Genomic DNA, 22697 nt, shown 5'->3' on the forward strand with positions numbered 1-22697 from the left:
GGACCATATGGGATGCTGGGATTCGAACCACCATATGTAAGGCAAATGCCCTGCCTCCATGCTGTCTCTCTGGCCCCTGTTTTTCTTAAAGTTTTTTTTATGTAGAGGTCACTCTTTTAGGATAGAGGAATGATATTGAAGTTGTATTGTTTGATCAGAAGCCTCTCATCAAATCTACTAGTTCTTGGCCCTTAACACATTTTCCTTATTTATGTCAAAGTTCAGGGCTTAACCTGGCTCTACTTAGGGGACACTTATGGGCTGCTGGAGATCAAACCCAGATCTGCCACATGCAAGGCAAATAAATACCCTCTCACTATTCTATCACTTTGGCCCTTAATATTTCTTATTGGTGTTTGGGCCATCCCCAGTGGTATTTAGGGCTTACTCCCTGTGTGTTTAGGGATCTCTCCTTGCAGAGCTGATTGACCATGTGAGGCCCAGGTTTGAACCTGCACAAGCAAGAGAAGTAAGTACCTTTCCCACTGTACATTTGTAGACCCTTCCTTGAATTCTTATTATTATGGAGCCAGGTATTATTACTCAGGTTTGAATGTGTGTTTTGCATTGCAGGAGTCAAGATTGCTCCCTGCCTTATGGTCACCGCCAGGAGTGGTCCAGGAACAATATCATGTACCTATGGAAAAACCTGTTTTTGGTGGATCAAGGATTTGGCACATACCCTGCACTGGTCACAGGCTACTTATTCTTAGTTACACTTCGGGAAGATGGAACACACATACATACCATGTATATATTGAACTGCTTACTCACCTGATTATCCTTTGGCCCGGAATAAATTTTTTAGGAAATGTAGTTTCAATTTAGTGGTTTTCATCTGGTATGAAGACTTGGAGTTAGTACAATGGGTAACGTGATTGCCTTGCTTGGGCCTCACCTAGGCTCGATCCTGGACACCATATAGCAGGGGTCTCAAACTCGCGGCCCTCTGTATAACATTTTGTGGCCCTGCCCTAAAAGAATCTTTTTGTTTTGTTTCAGTTATTTGTGTCAAAAACCCCACCCCCACCCCCAATGTTTAAGGCTTACTACTGACTTTGCACTCAAGGATCACCCCGACTTTGCCTCCTGCGGCCCGCAGGTAAATTGACTTTGAGACCCCTGCCATATAGGGTCTCTGAGCAGCCCCTGGGAACCAGAGTGACCTTAAAACTAAACCAAAAATCCAACACTGTCTAGGAAAATAGACTATTATTAAAATATTTTCTGAAACCTGTTTCAGTAGAGTATCACTCAAAAATATGTACAAAAGTGAAATGTTTCTTAAAATATCTGCAATTAAAAATTTATGAAGCCACAGGTTTCCTTTGTGTTCAAACATCTGCGTTTCTTTGCTCTCAAGCTCATGTTCTCTTGAACATATTCCTTCCCTTCTTTTAAAAGTTATAAAGCTAGGGCCAGAGAGATAGTAGGGAGGTAAAGTGTAAGTTATAAAGCTAGTTTTAAGGCCTCACTGTGCTAGTTCATATTGGCAGAAATGAACCGTTAGCAAAGCTCTTCCCTCATCTCCTGTACAACTGCATAATTTAACAAGACAGTGAAGATTTTCAGCATAGTGTTAAACTTAACACTTTATACTAAAGTCAATCTACAGATTGGGTATGCTTCCCCAGTTTGGTCCAGATTTTACAGGATTTTTTTTTTACTGTATTTGGGGGAGGCATGACTCAATTATTACAATTGGTTGGGATACAAGACTTTTAACCATATTATTATTTAATTTTTAACCAATTATTTAATTGGTTCCTATGTAATCTATGTCTGAGTCACTCCAGTAGAAAGATAACTGGTAGGTATCTGTAAAAGATGAAAATAGGCCTTTTGAGAGGGAGTTCGGGTTTCACTAGAAGTGCTCAGTGGTTAATTCAGGCTCTATATTCAGGTGTCAGTTCAGATCTGTATAAGATGGGCCCACGCTACTGGAGTTCACAGGGCCTTGCAAGCAAGACTGACAAATATCAGTCTTATTTGTTCAAGAAGCCCAGGGATAAAAGAGAGCACTGGGTTTGGTACCATCCAACTGTCTCTTCCAACTGCCAAGTTTGATTAGGGTTTTATAGACTCAGCAATCAGGATTAGGGTCTTATTTAAAGGGGCAGATCCTTTTATCGCTAGCTCATGCTGGATTGTAGGACTAGACTCAGATCACAATTACTCTTGAAGACTTGGGGATTATATGGAGATTGAACCTGGTCAACTACATGCTCTGGCCTCTTCGTTTTTAAAAGGCGGTCATATTTAGTTATAAATCAAGACAGCTTCTTAGGAACATATTTTATTAGCTCACATATCATGAAACATGAAACTTAAATATCCTCAAATGCTTTAATATTGCTGCAAAAGTTCTTTAGTAGTAGAAGGATGTTGATCCTGTAATCTATCGCGTCTCAAGAAACTGAAACCTGTTGGCAGTTGTTCGTTCTTGCTGGGACCAGAACTGGTCTAGTTGGATTACCAAGAAGCCATTCAATCACTTCCCAACCCACCCCCTTTTTTCCTTTTCCTGGTTTTTGGGTCACACCCGGCAGTGCTCAGGTGAGCTCCTGGCTCTGTGCTCAGAAATTGCTCCTGTCTTGGGGGACCATATAGGACGCTGTCCTAGGTCAGCCACGTGCAAGGCAAACACCCTACTGCTATGCCATTGCTCTGTCCCCTCACTTTTTCCTTTTTAAGAGGAAAGTTAGGTAAATGGTTACAAAGATTCCTGTTCCTTGATCATCTGTACCCATTGGATACTTTTCACTTATAATGCTCTGTAATCTCAGACCAGATTACTAAGCAGTTCAGGGAGAAAAGTTAAAAAAAACAAGAACACCTAAAAAAAAAACAACAAAAAAAAACACCTATCTTCTTTTTCTGAAGATTGAATCCAGGACCTTACATGGAAGGCAAATGTTCTATCATTGAGCATTATTATTGTTATTCCCAGCCCTTGAATCTTACCTTTCACACATTTTCATTCTCACCAAAATTCTCACTACCTGCCCCACCCTTCTTACTGCTATAATTTGCTCTTCAAACAGCACTTTTATGTAGTAAGTCATGCCAAGATCATGGCTTGTTTTACTTTTTTTCCAAACCTTTTCAGTATTGTTGCTCTATTGTTAATGACTAAGTGTCACTACTTTAGGAAAAGTATGAACTCTGGAAATCAAGACTCGGAGGTAAAAAGAATACCGTATAAGAATCCTATATAAAAGGAGTAAAATTTTACTATTTCTTGAACAAGATCCTCCAGAGGAAGCCTTCTATTTTAAATGTTTGTTTTTTTTTGGGGGGGGGGTCATAGCCTGTGGTGCTAAGGCATTAATCCTGGCTCTGCTCAGGAATCATGATCACTGGTGGTACTCAAGAAACCAGATTGAGTCTCAGCTGGTAATCAGATTGGGTTGATCTTATGCTAAAGACAGTGCCTGGCCCTCAGTATCTTCCACAAAGCTAGTTAACCAAGTTTTAGGTTTATTTCCAGTTAAGTACTACTGAAAAAAAAAAGTAGGAACTAAATTTAACAGCAGAAGTACAACATTAACACAAATCTCTTTTCTCAGAACAAAGCAAAAACTAACTGTAGAAAAGTAGGACATGGGCAAATCATATTTAGTAATGGAAGAATCACCTGATGGCTACATCTCTTCCAGGTCAGTCTAACTACACACTGAAAATCCTTTCTATCCTATCAGATGAGTCAAGTCAAAGTTGATGTCAAAAGCAACTCTTCCACAAATAAGGGCAAAAAAAAAAAAAAGGTTAAAAACCTCAGCACCAGGGACTAGTGGGATAGTACAGTGAGCAGGCTCTTGCTTTGCATGCAGCTAACCTGAGTTTGATCCCTGGCACTGCAGATGGTCCCCAAACTCGGCCAGGAGTGATCCCTGAGTGCAGAGCTAGGAATAAGCCTTGAGCACTGCTGGGTGTGGTCCAAAAACAAATAACCAGATATCCACAAAATAATAACCTCAGCACCTCTGTCACTTAAAAGAAAACAAGTGAGAAACTTGGTTTAAAATGTAGCTGCCTAAGGAATAGTTCTTATTAATTCTTCCACATAGACAGATGCCTTCAATTTCATAAGAAGTCATTTGGACTAAAACCAAAACAAATCCATTATTCATTTCCTCTTCGACTCTTCTTGTGGCTTTTCTTCGATCTGAAATGGCAACAGATACAATTATTAAATTTAACAATTTTTGAAACTTTTAGTTTTGTCTTGTTTTTGGGCTACACTTGGTGGTGCTCGAGTTATTCCTGGCTTTGTACTCAGAAATTATTTCTGGCAGGCTCGGGGGACCATATGGATTGCCTGGGATTGAACTTGGGTCAGCTGCGTGCAAGGCAAACGCCTTATCTGCTGTGCAATCACTCCAGCCAACAATTGTTGAAAATTTTTTAAATGTATGTCAAAACAAACATACATTTTTAAGTATTGTATGCCAAAACTGATGGGCAATTGTACTTATTACTTAGTAAATGTATTTGGTGTTTTTAGGTCTCAGACGAACACAATATCATGCTGTCTACCACACCAAAATGTATAAACAGTAAAGTTTCTTACAAAATTAACCAAAATGACTTGTCCAAAGTCTTCAACTGTTAACTAGTACTTAATAACATGTCTCCTGAGGCCATAGTTCAAACCTTTACCATTAGCACCAACCAAAGTAATCATCTTAAAAGGAATTTTCAGGGCAATAAACCTGTGCTGTCCTATATAAAGGAGTCCTAAATAACTTCATTAAACAAATTTTGCTATCTTGTGAGTGGGATGTAAATTTTTGAATCATGCAAGATTCTTTTTTTTTTTTTTTTGGTTTTTGGGCCACACCCTGTGACGCTCAGGGGCTACTCCTGGCTATGCGCTCAGAAGTCGCTCCTGGCTTCTTGGGGGACCATATGGGACGCCGGGGGATCGAACCGCGGTCTGTCCTAGGCTAGCGCAGCAGGCAAGGCAGGCACCTTACCTCCAGCGCCACCGCCCGGCCCCTCAAGATTCTTAAATAGGGGTTAATTCATACCTTTCTGGAGACTTTGAGTGGCTTCTATGTCTGTGACTACGATGATGACCTGGGGAAACAGAGGCCATTGGATGAGTAAGATTTTATATGCAACCCCTCTATTGTCATTTTCACCTGCCTTTTAAACTAGGCTTAATTTTTTGCCTGGAACAAGGAATCCTCCTATTGCACCTCTTTGAGGTATATCTATGATACTGGGGGACTGGAGGACTGAAATTCAGTAAGCATTCATGATTTATTTCACAAATAATCACATTCACTATATACTTTTACTCCATTAGCTCTTTCCTATATATGTAAAAATTGAGAGTCATCATCCTTCAAGCACAAACTTTACTTGAGTGACAAGATGTTAAGTCTTAATTTCAAATTATAAGACCATTTCCTTTTCTTCTAGGCAATATTATTGCCAGGTTCTCCACTTAAGCTAACTGCTTTATTAGCAAATATGTTAAGACAGACAATAACCAAAAGGCCCACATACTATACCTGGGGACTTGGAGCGAGATCTGTGACGTCTATCTCGAGATCTGCTCCGATGACGTCTGGGACTCTTGCTCCGATGTCTTTCTCGTCGAGGGGAGGGACTGTAGATAGATTAATCAAACTCCCATATCTGCCTAATGATGGATTGGCAGTACAAAATTCTCGCCCTCCTTCCTATTTTTATCACAACCATTGCAGGCTTACCTCCTCCTCTTAGGAGATCGACTCCGTCTATATGGAAGAAAAAAAAAAAAAAAAGAATCAGCAGGAACTGTGATATTTTACGGTGTCACCCTAATTCTTCCTTCTTACCTATAACTGGCTAATGTGATTTTTAGAAAACTACTTGTACATTGAGGGCCCCAGTGATAGCACAACAGGTAAAGCATTTGCTTTGCACAAGCCTGCCAGGAATCATGTCTGCAGGAGTAACACCTGAACGCTGCGAGGATTGTCCAAAAAAACAACTTGCACAATTGGGTTGGTTTGCTCTTAGTCATCCCTGAGGCAAATCTTTCGTCTGACAACAAAATCAACAAAATAGGTAAATATAATATTCATAAAATTGCTGCTTGAGGACCAGCTTAAATAAAAACTTATAAACTAATTAAATAGCTATTGTCCATGGTTCTAAGGTTTGTGGGTTATTTCATAGCAGCTTATATATTCATTGTAAAAGCAAATATTCTTCAGTGACTGGCATTTTCTTTCCTGAAATCTAAACTTCTAGGCTCCAGTACTTAGAATTTTCTGAAGCCAAGGCCTCACACCTGCCAGGTATGGCAATGAGCCTTAGGCTGTATTATCTCTGATTTCTTCAGAGAGGGACTAGAGAGAGAATATAGTGACTAAGGGCTTTTTCTACAAGTGGCCAACATGAGTGTAATCTCTGGAACCACATTATGGTCCCCTGACTTTCCCTAATAGGAGTAATCCCTGAGCAACAGTGAGAAAAGGCTTCTGATTAGGTCCTTACCTTCTAGGTGATCTACTTCTGCTTCTTCTATAGCGCAGCGTGGGAGAGCGCCGGGGCTTGTCTAAGTCTCGGTAGCTTCTCCGGCGGTGATCGGGTGATGGCACTCTCTCCAACTAGTAACAAGACAAGTGTAGGCTTAATAGAGCTACCTAGGAACACTGCTCACAGCCTCTCTATTCTGTTCCAGTTCTGCTAACTCATAACTAAAGTGGTGCTCTGAATATAGAGATAGCTAACAAAAACACTATTAAATTAAACAAACAGAGAGACAAATAGTTTAGTAGGTAGGGTGTTTTGCTTTACATATGGCCATCCCAGGTTCAATACCCAGCAGTGCATATGTAACCCTGAGACCTGCCAGGAGTAATTGAGTGCATAGCCAATAACACAGTGGGAACAGCCCCCAAACCAAACTAAAACGAAGTATAAACTGATTCCTATAAGCTCAAGTGTTAATGTCATTATTCTGGAATGGTGGGCATTAAAAGTTGGACTTCCAATGTGAATAAAATTCCCATTTTGGCTTTGAAGTGACAACCAGATTTTGCTCATCTCAGAGTAAGTACATACTGCTACCGCCGATGTAGTATTGCTTTGCTCAAAAGGTGGCAAGAACACTTGAACTATTTAGACATAACCAGAAAAAGAGACTGTAAAATAGCCATGACCAAACATCTTTTAAAAAGTTGCAAGAGGGGAAAAAAAAGGAATGGAGGGAACTGGCAAAGCTACAAGATAGTTGAAGGGCTACAGTGAGTACGGTTTGATCCTGGCAGCTGATGTGGTCCTCCAAATCCTTCCAGGAGTGATTCCTTAGTGCAGAGCCAGGAGTAACTTTTAAGTACTGCCAGGTGTGGCCACAAAGCAAAAAACAAAAATAGTTGAGACCAAAAAGTACTGAGTGTATACAGAATGGACCTCTTGACTATTTTAAAATATAAGAGTATAGGAGTAAAATTCTAAACACTAAATATTTGATACCAAGGTAGCATTATTGATTTTGTTTTGTTTTTGGGCCACACCCGGTGACGCTCAGGAGTTACTCCTGGCTATGCACTCAGAAATCACTCCTGGCTTGGGGGATCATATGAGGGAATCGAACTACGGCCCATCCTAAGCTAGCATGAGCAAGGCAGATGCCTTACTGTTTGTGCCACTGCTCCGGCCCCAACACAGTTAATTTTTGAAGAGCAAAGATATTATGGTTATTCTATATTTTCTAAAATATGGATTGAACATATGATGGGTGATCTGCTTCAAAATGACTCACAGGAGAACGATGGAATGAAATATGTAGAGAAAAGCAATTTTGAGGTAGACTATTATTAATAATAGATTATGTAAATGGAGTAATGATGTATATGGGTAAATGGAGGCATATTCTTTTTACTTTGGTAAAAATTAAAATTTTAATTTCATTAATTTAATGACTTAAATTTTCCATTAAAATAATGTGTAAATAATGCTCACACAAGAGCACCTCACATACTCAGTGAGTACACATTTTTGCACAATTCACCTTAAAAGGTAATCTAGGAGTCAAGAGATAGCATGGAGGTGTAGGGCATTTGCCTTGCACACAGAAGGACGGTGGTTCAAATCTTGCCATTCCCAGATGGTCCCCTGAGCCTGCCAGGGTAACCCCTGAGCACAGGTGGGTGTGACGCAAAAACCAAAAAAGTAATCTACTGGCTGAGAGCTCTACTTTAGTTTGCACTTTATGCTTAAACCAATATTTTATTTTCCAGTCTCTTTCTGTACATGTTGCTTCTAATTTTAATCCCAGAATTATTTTTTTTTTGAGCCACACCCGGCGATGCTCAAGGGTTACTCCTGGCTGTCTGCTCAGAAATAGCTCCTGGCAGGCACGGGGGACCACATGGGACACCGGGATTCGAACCAACCACCTTTGGTCCTGGATCGGCTGCTTGCAAGGCAAACGCCACTGTGCTATCTCTCTGGGCCTACGGAATGCATTTCTTTGCCTCATCACAGAGGTCTGAAACCACTGATTTCCCCCATTATGCAGATGGCAACTGCTCCTTCATGGTAGTAAAATAAAATCATGAGTTTTTCCTCACTTCCCACACAGTGTGTAAGGTAGGAAATAGGGTGATGCCTAGTCCCTCCATCCCCTACTTTGGGGTGTTGGGTGGAGGATTGGGTCGTCAGGTCCTGGATCAGCTCCTTGCAAAGCAAATGCCGCTGTGCTATCTCTCCGGGCCCAATCCCAGAATTTTTAAGAGCTAACTTAGTGGAAGCATTTCCACATTTTATCATTTCTATAATTTTACTGTAGAGAAAACTATAGTTCTAATGGTCTATGAGTTCAAGTTTGAAAACAAAAATCATTTCAACCCTTAAGTTCCCAGATGTCTGACCTTCTCATCTTCTTCCTCCTCCTCTTCACTGGACTCCACGTCATCCATATCTTCTTCAAGAGCACTAACCCGAGGCTCCAACTGCTCAGCTTCTTCAAGAACGTAACGTTTCTGCAGAGAACATTGAGTGTTAGGAGACCTTGCTAATTCAATTCCTCTGCATCCTGAAGCTCCAACATTTAAGAATGATAGGTAAAACAAGAGAAATGCTGAGAAAATTTCATTCAGACACCTAGATAGAAATTTCCAAGAAAATGTTCTTGTGCCAAAGACATAAAAATGTTAGAATAATTAGAAACATATGTATGCAACTTTGCTCATTCCTCATTAAAAAAAATAAATCAATGGACAGTAGGAGAATAAGAAAAGATGCTACTTAGTGAAGTTATCCCTTGGAAAAGTGTTCTCCAGTCGTGGGACCATTACACCTTTGGATCTAGGGCTACATTCAGAATCCCTAATGTTTAGCATTAGAACTTTTCCCCAGTGAAATAAATTCCTTGCCACCAGCAAGACACATCAGGAGCCAGACTGTTGACCTACAAGTTGCTTAAAGATTCAAATCAGAGCAAAAAGTAGACTTAAGTATCACTTAAGAAAACATAAATCTTGGGCCCGGAGAGATAGCACAGTGGTGTTTGCCTTGCAAGCAGCCGATCCAGGACCAAAGGTGGTTGGTTTGAATCCTGGTGTCCCATATGGTTCCCCGTGCCTGCCAGGAGCTATTTCTGAGCAGACAGCTAGGAGTAACTCCTGAGCAACGCCGGGTGTGGCCCAAAAACCAAAAAAAAAAAAAAAAAAAAAAAAGAAAACATAAATCTCGGGCTAGATTGATAGCACAGTGGTAGGACGTTTGCCTTGCACACGGTTGACCGGGGATGGACTCAGGTTCAATTCCCAGCATCCCATATGGTCCCTGATCCTGCCTGGAGCAATTTCTGAGTGCAGAGACAGGAATAACCCAAGTGCCACGGGTGTGGCCTAAAAACCAAAAAAAAAAAAAAAAAAAAGGACTACTGCTGACTGTGCTCAGGGGTCACTCCTGTAGTGTCTGGGAAACAATATAGTGCTAGAACTGAATCAAGGCATCCTGCGTGCAAAGCATGTGCTGAGTCCATTAAGTATTCTCTGGCATCATTGAACCATTTTAAACTTATAATTAGCAATAGGAATAAGTAAAGAGTAAGACACTTGGTCTTGCATATATCTGATCTAGATTTGATCTCTGGCATGCCAAATGATCCCCTCAGCATCACAAAGAGTGATTCCTGAGCACTGAGCCAGGAGTTAGTCCTGAATACAGCTGGATGCAATCCAAACATACACTCTACAAGAGCCCCATAAAACAACCACCAAAATCATAAAGCATACAATTCAGCACTCATTTATTTATTTATTTATTTTATTTATTTATTTATTTATTGTTTTTTGTGTCACAACCTGCAGCGCTCAGGGGTTACTCCTGGCTCTATACTCAGAAATTGCTCCTGGCAGGCTCAGGGGCCCAATATGGGATGCCAGGATTCGAACCTACTGACCTTCTGTATGCAAGGCCAATGCTTTACCTCCATGCTATCTCTTCAGCCCCCTCAGCAATCTTTTATATCAAAGTTTAAAAGTTTCTCATCACAAGATCAGAAGGATAAAGGGTTTTGAAGAGGCCAGAGCACAGCAGGGGAGGCACTGAGTTTAGAGCCAGGAATAAACTGAACACCCTATGCACCCTCAAATCAAAATAAATTGATGACGGACAAATTTTTTTAGTTTTTATATTTTGGGGGATTACGCCTAGGAGTACTCAAGATTTATTCCTGTTTTTTGCTCTCCTGTCGGGGCTTGGGACCATATGTGGCTGAACCCAGTTAGGTGTATACATAGCAAATTCCCTGCCTGTACTATAATATCTGTTCCAGTATTATAATATCTCTAGCCTAGGTAAATCAAATTATGGTCTCAGCAATAAAATAAATTGTTTGATACATGCAAAGAGATAAATTTCAAAATAACTCTGAATGAAAAAATAGCATAGACTATATTACAGAATAAACTATCCTATCACAGCAATATTCTAGTGGTTTATGAATGAACTGGGAGGGAGGGAAGTAAACAAAAAGAAAGCTTTTTGGGTTAATGGTGGTGTTCACTATTTGTGAATACTTCACTATTGTGAAGACAGCTTCAAGGATGTTTGTCAAAATCTACCAAATATTTAAATGGAGTTTATTAAATGTCAATCATACTTTAATAAAACCATCTAAAGGAATAAAAGCCCTTGTTTACTTTATACTTATATATAGTGTTTACTTCACTCTGAAAACTAATATGTAATGTAGAAAAACTGGGAGCTGATATCGGAACAGATGAGGCTATTGCTTCTTATTCTTTCTTATAGTCCCCAAGGTGCCAGAGTAGTTCAAAGATCAGTGAAACACTTGTCCCTGGTCCTGAGGAATTTACACATTAGAGCCAAGGATCAAATTCAGCCTTACCTAAGCTATTCTGAAAGAGCTCAAATATTTGGTTTTTGTTTTATATATTGTGGTTATACCTCACAGTGCTGGGGTACGGGAATAAAAGACCAGGATCACACTTGGGGCTTCACACATGAAAGGAATGTATTCTACCATTTAAGCTATTTCCCTAGCTCTCAACACAAGTGTTTTATTATCTAGTGTTTTTTTTTAAAACTTGCCTGTCCATGCAAAAAGAAGTAAGAGATACTTTACCTGTAGACGGGGCAGAATGATATCACAAACTCTCTCGCTGTGCAGCAGTTCGTCAATAAACTCATCTACATGCATCAATTCAAACTCTGAAAGAAAAATCATAAAATCAAGGTATACAGAAAAAAAGTGAAAGTCAAAGAGTAAAAGAAGTATAAGATTCTAGGGGTTGGGTCCAGAGTGATGGTGCAGTGGTAGACGTTTGCTTTGTACATGGCTGACTGAGAATAGACCATGGTTCGATCCTCCAGCATCCCATCTGGCCCCCAAAGCCAGGAGCGATTTCTGAGCACACAGCCAGGAGTAACCCCTGAGCATCACTGGACGTGGGCCACCCCCCCAAAAAAAAAGATTCTAGGGGCTGAAGTGATAGAGGGTAGGGTATTTGCCTTGCACGTGGTTGCCCAGGATGGACATGGGTTCAATCCCTGGTATCCCATATGGTCCCCTGAGCCAGGAGAGATTTCTGAGCACATAGCCAGGAGTAACTGGAATGTCACGGGTGTGGCCCAACCCCCCCTCCAATAATATATATAAAAGATTCTAGATAGGGGGGTCAGAGAGATAGCACAGTGGTAGGATTCTTGGCATCCCATATGGTCCTGACAATACTCCGAGCCTGCCAGGGGCGATTTCTGAGCTCAGAGCCAGGAGTAACCTCTAAGTACCACCGGGTGAGACCCAAAACTCAAATTCAAGATATAAAATACCTTATAGAATAGTCAGCAAAGAAAATCTGCTGTCTCTGAAGTTTAACTTTCTCCATAGACTCACTAAAGCTGTAGCAGTGTGTTATTTGTCAAACGTGAGCTCAAACCATAGCCCTTCTTTTCTGAACCTTCTCATCACCTATGTTCATTTATTCACTTTTATTTCCTACTTGATTATTTTTGCTTTTGATCCACACCCAATCATACTCAGTTTTCCTCATGGTTCTGCACTCAGGGACATTCTTAGCAGGACTTGGAGGACAATCTGGGGTGTTAGGGATCAAATCTTAATCAGCATACATCGGCATACAGAGATAGTACCAGATGTACTACTATCTAGCCCCTTATATACTGAGGTCATCAATGTATCAACCTCTTCTAGGGGCCTGGAAAAAGAGAAGTTCTTCCTTTTAGGACCAAACAAAACAGCAAACAGAAAATAATCATGATGGGGCTGGAGACATGCCTGTATGCTTACCTCGTATGTGCATAATATTGTTCAAGTCTTAGCATTGCATATGGTCCCTGAATCTCATCAGGAGTGATCCTTGAGCACAGAGCCCCAGGAGTCAGCCCTGAGCACTGCTGATTGTGGCCCAAAGAAAGGAATGAAGCAGTACTGAGTTTTACTGGAGTGATGTTCCTGAGTAGATCATATAATTCAAGTATTTTTTTTCATAAAGGCCCACTACTGAATCAGATCATGAATCTATTATGGCAAATGGAATAGTAGTTTTTCACAATTTCTATAATAAACATTACCTTAGATCAATAATTCTCATTCAGATGATTTGTACTGACACAATAATTATCTGACCCAATTGTCAACAGAGTGAAAATCCTATCTTAGTTGAACAGAACTGGCTGATTTCTTTTTGTTTATTTTGGGCCACACTGACAATACTCAGGGATTACTGCTGGCTCTATTCTCAGGAATACTCTTGGTGCTTGGAGGAACATGCATGCAAGGAAAACACTCTAACCACTGTGCTATCACTATAAGCAAACACTTCCACAAAGATCATGAGTATTTCTGCGTTCATCATTTTATTTCCAGTATACTGTAAAATACCTGGCATAAGTATCTACTGGCATCTAACATACATTTATTCAATGAATAACTAATAAAAATTTCCAAGTATTATATCAAATTCTTATTTTTCTGTTTATTGGCCCACACCCAGCAGCACTCAGGGGTTATTCCTGGATCTGTGCTCAGAAATCGCCCTGGCAGGCTCAGGGGACCATATAGGATGCGGGAATCGAACCTGGATCCATCCCAGTTCAGCCGTGTGCAAGGCAAATGCCCTACCGCTATGCTATCTCTCCGGCCCTATATCAAAAGGCAAATGTTTGTAATCTTTTCCTATTCTACTGAATGAGAAATGCCTAACTGCATTACTGGAATCCCACTTTATCACAAAATGACTTTGGGTTTTTTGTTTGCTTTGTTTTGTTTTTTAATCACACCTGGCCACGCTCAAGTGTTGTTACTCTTGGCTCTGCACTCCTGGCAGGCTTGGGGGACCATGTGAGATGCGAGGAAGCAAACCTGGGTCTGCTGTGTGCAAGGCAAATGACCTACCTGCTTGTACTAGCATCGGCCCCAGAAACTTTTTGTTGTTGTTGCTGTTTTTGGGCCACACCCAGTGACACTCAGGGATTACTCCTCACTATGTGCTCAGAAATCTTGCTTTGGGGACCATATGGGACTCCTGGGACAGAACCCAGGTCAGTCCTGGGTCAACCGCGTGCAAGGCAAAGGCCTTACTGCTGCATTATCGCACTGGCCCCCTCAGTGACTTTTTGTAAAAAGTAAGAAGCTGCCAGACTTGTTTCTCAGTACTTTTCAGCAAGATTCATCCATTAAGTTGAATACATTCATTAAACTATTCAGAAGACTTAAGAATTCCAGGAAAGGGCAATATTAAACTGTAGATCTAACATATAGAAAACTAATTTTATCAGGGAAGGTTGGGAAGATTTTTACAGAGAATCTCATTCTGAAACTAGAGTTCTTCTCTTTTTGTTCTTTTGGGCCTCACCCAGAGGTGCTCAAAGGACCAAATGGTACTGGTGACAGGTCTGCATGCAAAGCATGTAGTCCAGCCCTCTGAGCATTTCCCTGGATCTATTGCTAGATCATAAGGGACAGAGCTTATATGGCAGGATTATATTATGCAATGCCAGGATGCCATTGGAAAGGTTGGTGGACAGGAGCAGACTGAGTAAAGCCAACAGAAAACTAGTAGTGAAGTGGATTCCCTCCAAGAGCAAGATGGAAGACCTAGAAGACAGTGACAATACAGATCAAAGAGAGCAATCATAAAATATGACAATGTGAAGGTAAAAAATGGCTCAGAAAATGAGGGCTAGGGGCCGGGCGGTGGCGCTAAAGGTAAGGAGCGCCTGCCTTGCCTGCGCTAGCCTAGGACGGACTGCGGTTCGATCCCCCGGTGTCCCATATGGTCCCCCAAGCCAGGAGCAACTTCTGAGCGCATAGCCAGGAGTAACCCCTGAGCATTACCGGGTGTGGCCCAAAAAACCAAAAAAAAAAAAAAAAAAAAAAAGAAAATGAGGGCTAGACACTTGGCTGGCACCACACTTACCTCCATTACGGTTCTGGCTCTTGATTTTTCTGTAGTCATTGTATAGAGGCTCTAGATACTTGTAGCAATCAATGGCAGTGCCTGTCAGTCTCATGTAAAGTGCGCCCAGCATGCGGACATACCTGAGAGATAACAGTGAAACAATGAGCCATTCTAAAAAGTTCCTGGGTGACGACTCAGCAATAGCCTGCTTGCAGGGCAGATCGCTCCGCATCTAATGGTGTACTGAAACTAAAGGATGTTCCACATCAGCCTGACTTCGAAGAAAGAAATGCATAGAATCTAGAATCTTTAAATATAGAAACCTGATACCAACAACAGCTAAAGTGTGAAAAAGTTTCACCGGGACCATGGAGAATGACTCGGGTTAGACAGACTGATAAGCCTGGAGCCCAGAGTCGGTCTTATGCCAATAAACTTCAGGGGTGAGGCCTTCTTGTAATAAGGCCAAGAATTTTTTTTTCTGTTTTCCCCATATTTTTCTGGGCCTATGCAAACAATGGCAATTGCCACTGTCACACCTTTACTATTTTTTAACACTTATCCTTTAAGGAAAAAAAAAATTTACTGAACTTAAAAACAAATAACTGTAGTAGAATGCCTGTCTCGAATACAGGCAGGTGATGGAAGGGGGGCCATTGGGAGGAGGGAATGCTACACTGGTGAAGGGGGGTGTTCTGTTTGTGACTGTAACCCAACTATAATCATGTTACTTAAATAAAAAATATATTTATGGGCCCGGAGAGATAGCACAGCGGTGCTTGCCTTGCAAGCAGCCAATCCAGGACCTAAGGTGGTTTGTTCAAATCCCGGTGTCCCATATGGTCCCCTGTGCCTGCCCAGGAGCTATTTCTGAGCAGACAGCCAGGAGTAACCCGAGCACCGCCGGGTGTGGCCCCAAAACAAAATATATGTATATTTATATTAAAAAAAAGTTGGGGCTGGAGAGATAGCATGGAGGTAAGGCATTTGCCTTGCATGCAGAAAGTCGGTGGTTCACAATCCGGCATCCCATATTCCTTTCAGGTTCAAACCCCTTGTTTTTTATACTTGCCAAGTATGATTCTGGCAGTTCTGCTCTCTGCAATCTCCACTTCACGCAATTTTGAGCTATCCAGCAGCAAGGTGTGTATAAACACCACAAATGGGGGCCTAGCTCCTTGTGAGCACTGCAGCTAAAATGATGACAGCACAATAGCCAAGAAGTTGAACCCAGATGAGCATCACAAGCATAATTCCTGTTCTTCAACTAAGATGATGACCACTGAAGTCAAATGTGCAAAGGCAACCCCCAGTAAGCACCGGAACCAAATGTGCAAGCGTCACAGTCAAGCATGAGTGTGACTATTGAGCATAACAATGACAATAGTGGGAAGGCAGAGGGGAGAAATAAACTTTTTTCAAGTACAAGACAAACGCGTAGATAAACTAGCTTTAACAGTGTCTAGTGGATACGTTACTTACTTGAAATCTTCATTTTTTATAAACTCTACAATGATATCCTTCTCGGGTTGGATTTGCAGCATCTTCAAGGTCAAGCACAGAAAAGGAGTTGGTTTTATGTTGCCACCATACACACCACCCACAAACCTTAACTCCATGGCTTTATCAACTACAAGTTCAGCTGAAAAATAAAAACAAAGACAGTGACATCTTAATTAGATTAGGTCTATGATTATCCTGGTTTGAAGTAGAAATTTCAAGGTTTGGTGTTCCTGAATACTTTTCAACGGCTTAATTTAGAATAACATGTATCGGAGCCAAAGATAGCATGAAGGTAGGGCATTTGCCTTGCATGCAGAAGGATGGTGGTTCAAATCCCGGCATCCCATATGGTCCCCCGAGCCTGCCAGGAGAGAAGCAATTTCTGCGCATAGAGCCAGGTGTGACACCCCCCCCCAAAAAGAAAAGAATAACATGTATCATAATAAAATTAATAGGCAATATATTCTGAGAAACTAAATTTCTCTTCTGAGCATGTGATTTCATCTCATTTACTCTAATAAACTAGGAGTTAATTGCTAGCATTGTTCCTGCTTTTAGGGAAAGAAAAAAGAAAAAAGGATTAAGAAAGATCAAGTAGGTGGGGAAAGAGCACAAGGGCTTTTGTCTTGCATGTGGTGACCCGGGAAGGACCCGAGTTCTATTCCTGGCATCCCATATGGTCCCCAGAGCAACTAGGATCAATTTCTGAACACAAAACCAGGAGTAACCCCTGAGCATCGCTGGGTGTGGCTCAAAAATACCCCCCACCTTTCCCCCCCCAAAAAAGATTAAGTGTTGCCATTCGGCTACAACCAGAAAGGAATATGGTTTAGCTTTACATTTGAGCAATCTAACTTCAAGTCAATTCTTGTCACTATCATCATAGAGGAAAAAGTCACCAGATGAGAAATTAAAATGTTTGGGACAGAGAGATAGCATGGAGGAAATGCATTTGTCTTGCATGCAGAAGGGGGTTTGAATCCCGACATCCCATATGGTCCCCGGAGCCTGCCAGGAGTGATTTCTGAGCATAGAGACAAGAGTAACCCCTGAGTGCTTCCAGGTGTGACCCAAAAACCAAAAAAAAAAAGGGGGGGGCTGGGCAGTGGCGCTAGAGGTAAGGTGTCTGCCTTGCCTGTGCTAGCCTTGGACAGACCGCGGTTCGATCCCCCAGCTTCCCATATGGTCCCCCAAGTCAGAAGCGACTTCTGAGCGCATAGCCAGGAGTAACCCCTGAGCGTCACCAGGTGTGGCCCAAAAACAAAAAAAAAAAAAAAAAAAAAAAAAGAAAGAGAGAGATTAAAATGATCACAAACAGTTTCAAAACTCAGATAGTTTACTTATCCAAAGAATGGAAAAAATAGCCTTCCACTGTCTTTTGTTTGGTTTGGTTTTTATGGGCCACACCTAACGTGCTTAAATATCTTGCTGTGCTCTGGGGTCATGTCTGGTAATGTTCTGGACATATGTAGCGCAGGGGAATTGAACCTGTGCAAGGCAAGCTCCTAAAACTCTGTATTATTTCTCTGGCCTCCAGAGTTACTAAAGATCAAAGACTAGCTATGTGAATCAGGTGAAGTCATTTCACCTGTCTTTGTTCCTATCACCTCAACATTGAATAATAAAGGTAGATAATTTAACGGATATTTTATCATGACAATATTACTACTAAACAAAGCAAGTAATAAATGAAAATTAGCACTAATGGGAAATCATTTTATAAATCAGAGTTTTAGAGGCTGGAGTGAGAAACCAAAGTGATAGTATTAGAGATAGGATGCTTGCCTTGTACCCAGCAGACCCAGGCCAAATCCCAGGCATCCCATAAGGTACTCCAAGCTCTGTCAGGAAAAGCTCCTGAGTGCAGAGACAGGAGTAAATTCTAAGCATCTCCAGGATGTGTCCCTAAAACAAAACAAAAAACAGTGGGTAGGGCTCTTGCCTTGCATGTGACCCATCTGGGCTCGAAACATGGCTTACAATCAGGGTCCTGAGGACTGCCAGTAGTAATTTTTGAGTGCAGAGCCAGAAGTTATTCCCCGAGCACTGCTGGGTGTGGCTCAAAAACAAATGGAGGGGCCGGGCGGTGGCGCTAAAGGGAAGGTGCCTGCCTTGCCTGCGCTAGCCTTGGACGGACCGCGGTTCGATCCCCCGGTGTCCCATATGGTCCCCCAAGCCAGGAGCAACTTCTGAGCACATAGCCAGGAGTAGCCCCTGAGCATTACCGGGTGTGGCCCAAAAATCAAAAACAAACAAACAAACAAACAAAACAAATGGAAGGGCCAGAGAGAGTACAATAGGCAAGAAGCTTGCCTTGCACACAGCTGATCCAGGTTCAATCCTTGGCACCCATGATTTCCTGAGCTCTCCAGAAGTGAACCCTGAGCTCAGAGCCAGAATTAAGCCCTGAGCACCGCTGAATGTGTCCCAAAACCAAACAAACATGAAGTACAAAAGAGGAATATATGGAGCCAGGGTGATAGCACAGTGGTAGGGCAATTGCCTTGCATGTGGCTGACTCGGGATGGACCCAGGTTAGATTCCGGGTAACCCATATAGTCCTCCGAGCCTGCCAGGAGCGATTTCTGAGCACAGAGCCAGGAGTAATCCCTGAGTGCCGCTGGGTGTGGCCCAATACCGAAAATAATTAAATAGTTTAAAAAAAGTACAATTGTATCTCTTAAGAAGTTGACAGTCCAGTAAAGCAAAAATCACTGAAGGAAAGGTTAACATGTAGTTGAAACACAAAAATTGTTTCACAAGGGATCATAGGTAGAGAAAGAGATATGGAAATATGATTATGCAAGGCATCGCAAAAAAACAAAAAAAACAAAAAAAACGCTAGCTAGGAACTGAGCAAAAGGCACACTGGAAAAGGATGTGATAAGCCAGGAATTTACTTTTGGACATAACAAACTGACATGTCTTAGAATTTAAGATTTAAGATCTTAAGAATTAAGATCTAAGCCTGAGAGGTAAATTTAAAAATATTAATATATAGAGTGTGTCAGTGGTACAAGAACTCATTCCAGGGCCCGGAGAGATAGCACAGCGGCAAGCAGCCGATCCAGGACCAAAGGTGGTTGGTTCGAATCCCGGTGTCCCATATGGTCCCCCGTGCCTGCCAGGAGCTATTTCTGAGCAGACAGCCAGGAGTAACCCCTGAGCACCGCCGGGTGTGACCCAAAAACCAAAAACCAAAAACCAAAAAAAAAAAAAAAAGAACTCATTCCAAAGAAAACTAAGAAATGAGAAACTTTATATAATTCCAAAATTTAATGGCAATTCGGAAAAACTGCAGAAGGCACGCAGGTGGACAGCACTAATAACAGGAAGCAGTGGTAGCAATGAAACGTCCACCACTCCCACCGATTGATTATTCGGTGCCTTTACTTTTGGAGAGGGAACCACAAGAGACACTCTGGCCTAAGAGGTCCATACTCCGGGTCATACTCTGCAACTGGACTGGCAGATCAGTGCTAAGACGTCAGGCTGTGGTGCTTATCAGGCCTGGGAGAGATCAAGTTCTCTCCATGGGGGGTACATACTGGCCAGGGCACACCTTTACCAAATCACTATTGATCACGACTTTTGTTAATACAAGCTGTTAACCATATTAAACTTTTCGCAAATTTAAGGAGAATATGACCTTGATTAAGGGTAACTGAGTAGCAAGTAGTAAAATAAAACCGAACAAAGATTGCGACTATTGGGGCCGGAGAGATAGCATGGAGGTAAGGCGTTTGCCTTTCATGTAGGAGGTCATCGGTTCGAATCCCGGCGCCCCATATGGTCCCCTGTGCCTGCCAGGAGCAATTTCTGAGCCTGGAGCCAGGAATAACCCCTGAGCACTGCCAGGTGTGACCCAAAAAAAAAAAAAAAGATTGCGACTATCTGGGAAAATTCTGGGAAGAACTTTAAAACTATTAGGACCCGACGGTGAAGAACTATAAATAACCTAAACTTTGGGTTATTAAAAGGAAAAGTGACAAAGATCAATAACTTTCCTTCCAGAGATAGACATTCCGTCAAGACTTTTTTAAAAAACATTTTAGCACTTTAAAATCAGCAGTTATGAAACGCGGACCGCATGTTTTGAATGAAAAGAACTCAAAGACCGCAAATGAACAAAATCACATCCCGCTGTGTCCTCCTGCAGTTTCGATCATTCATCACTGAGTTCCCTCCCTGCACGCTCCTCCATGGCGCCAAGCTAAAAAAACCCCAAAACATCGGGCCCCAAAGCCGCCGAGGGGGTCCCCGCGCTCCCGACTCACCCGTCAGCCCAAAGCACTCTTCTTTCCAGTACTTGGACTCATAGATCCGCGTCCGAATGATCTTCTCCACCAGATACTGAGGGTTCGTGCCGTGGATGCTGTGAGCATCCTTCACGGTGCGGTTCGCCATTTTAGAAAGCCTCCAGTTCTACTTCCGTCGCGCCCTTTTCGATGTCACAGCGACGGGGCGAGGAAAAAAAAAAAAAACCCTCGAGGGATGAAAAACGCGGAGGAGCGCTCAGCATCCAGCCGAGGCCGATGCCTTGGAACCGGATATAGTGCACGTACGGAACTTCCTTCCGCGAACTCCGGGGGCGGGGCGTTCTGAGCCACGTGATCAAAACTGGGCGTGTCTTCGAGGGGCGTGAAGGCGGCGTGAATAAGGGGCCAAGGGGGTGTGGCTATGGTGCTACGGAACTTCCTTCTGCGAACTCCGGAGGCCCGGAGGGGCGGGGCACTAGTGCATCACGTGCTCCAAAGTAGGCGTGTCTGTCTTAGAGGGGGCGTGAAGGCGGCGTAGAGAGGCCAGAGGGTGGGGCTATGGTGCACGTACGGAACTTCCTTCCACCCGCTGGGAGGGGCGGGGCGTCATTGCATCACGTGATCCAAAACTGGGCGTGTCTTCGAGGGGACTGAACGCGGCGTGAAGGTCCAGGGGGGTGGAGCTATGGCGCACGTGCGGAACTTCCGGGAACTCCAGGCGCTCGCTCGGGAGGGGGGGCGGCGTTGCGTCACGTGATCCGAACCGGGCGTGTGACGCTCGGCCAGGGGGCGGAGCTACGGCGTTTGGCGCGAAATTTTTACTGAGTTTTCTCCTTCCCGGCGCCACCAGCACCTTGCACTCGGGTTGGCGCCGGCGGTGGCCTGCGATCGCCTGGCGGGTCTGACCGACTCCAGGTGCTGCTGCAGCACCCCTCGAGCCTCTGCAGCGGCGGCGTGGAAGCGGCAGGCTTGCACTTCCACCCCGGGGAACCCGGCGCCTGGTGAGTGGCGTCCTCGCGGGCTGGAGAGGGGGAGCCCCGGGCGGCGGGAACTGAGGAAGTTTTCTGTACACTGACACCCCCCGACTCGGATCTTATGTATGGACTTAAATATTCATTTATGTTTGTATATATTAACCTTTATGCGTATTTATTGTTTACCTAATTAAGTCATGTATTTATATAAATAATATATTATGCGACTGTAATTTAATATCTATCTAGTGAAATCATTGGTTTATATAAATAATATATTGCAATGGTTACTTAATAGGATCACTTATGATTCAGGGGTCCTCAGACTTTCTAAACAGGGGGCCAGTTCACTGTCCCTCAGACCATTGGCGGGTCTGACTATAGTAAAAACAAAACTTATGAATGAATTCTTATGCACACTGCATATATCTTATTTTGCAATGAAGAAACAAAACAGATACAAAGACAATATGTGGCCCGCGGGCCATAGTTTGAGAAGAGCATTGAAAGGAAACAAATTAAACATCCGCCGGGTGCTCAGGGTTCCTTGGTGGGGTCGAGGCCGGGCGGGCCACAAGGAAGGGAAACAAACGTCTTGACCTCAGCCCTGGGCCCAGTCACTAAACTCATCGGGTCTGTCTAAGGCCCCGACGCTGTCCGGTGCTGTTTTCGGTCCCTCTGGGCGGCCCTCAATCTCCTCCGCCGGGCCCAGGGTTCCAACTTGGACTGCGGGAAGCCCGAAGCTGGCGGCAGAGTTCGGTGACCTGCCCGCGAGGCTCCCTAGCACCGTCCTTGTCCTCGCAGCCCTCCTTGCTGCCCGGCCCTTGGGAATTCACGTTTCCCGCCCTTGGGCCGGACTGTGGCAAGCACCGCAGGGGAGGTGGAGCCGCAGAAGGTATGGAGGGCCCCATTTTAGAGATGTGACCTTTATTAAAGAGAAACCTTAGGGTCGGAACCACAGCACTGTGGGGAGGGTGCTTGCGCTTGCCTTGCACGCGGTCGATCCGGGTTAGAGCCTCAGGCATCCCATATTTGGGCCCCTGAGTCCGCCAGTAGCGATT

The 22697-nt window shown here is 43.1% G+C and overlaps 1 protein-coding gene and 1 long non-coding RNA gene across 2 annotated transcripts; one reads left to right on the plus strand and one right to left on the minus strand.

The window, feature by feature from the left end:
- The first annotated feature begins 390 nt into the window (after positions 1–390).
- On the plus strand, positions 391–816 carry LOC126011453 (uncharacterized). Its single transcript, XR_007496765.1, has 2 exons — positions 391–469; positions 574–816. It is a non-coding gene; the product is annotated as an uncharacterized LOC126011453 (long non-coding RNA).
- Positions 817–3703: 2887 nt separating this feature from the next.
- On the minus strand, positions 3704–20930 carry PRPF38A (pre-mRNA processing factor 38A). Its single transcript, XM_049774955.1, has 10 exons — positions 20681–20930; positions 16383–16542; positions 14919–15040; positions 11603–11688; positions 8877–8987; positions 6496–6608; positions 5724–5750; positions 5523–5620; positions 5034–5082; positions 3704–4168 (listed from the first exon to the last, which is right to left on the minus strand). The coding sequence occupies exons 1-10, from the start codon at positions 20808–20810 to the stop codon at positions 4126–4128; spliced, it is 939 nt and encodes a 312-aa protein (XP_049630912.1). The 5' UTR covers positions 20811–20930; the 3' UTR covers positions 3704–4125.
- Positions 20931–22697: the final 1767 nt, after the last annotated feature.

Source organism: Suncus etruscus, chromosome 6, assembly GCF_024139225.1.
Source record: "Suncus etruscus isolate mSunEtr1 chromosome 6, mSunEtr1.pri.cur, whole genome shotgun sequence".
Taxonomy (NCBI): Eukaryota; Metazoa; Chordata; class Mammalia; order Eulipotyphla; family Soricidae; genus Suncus; species Suncus etruscus.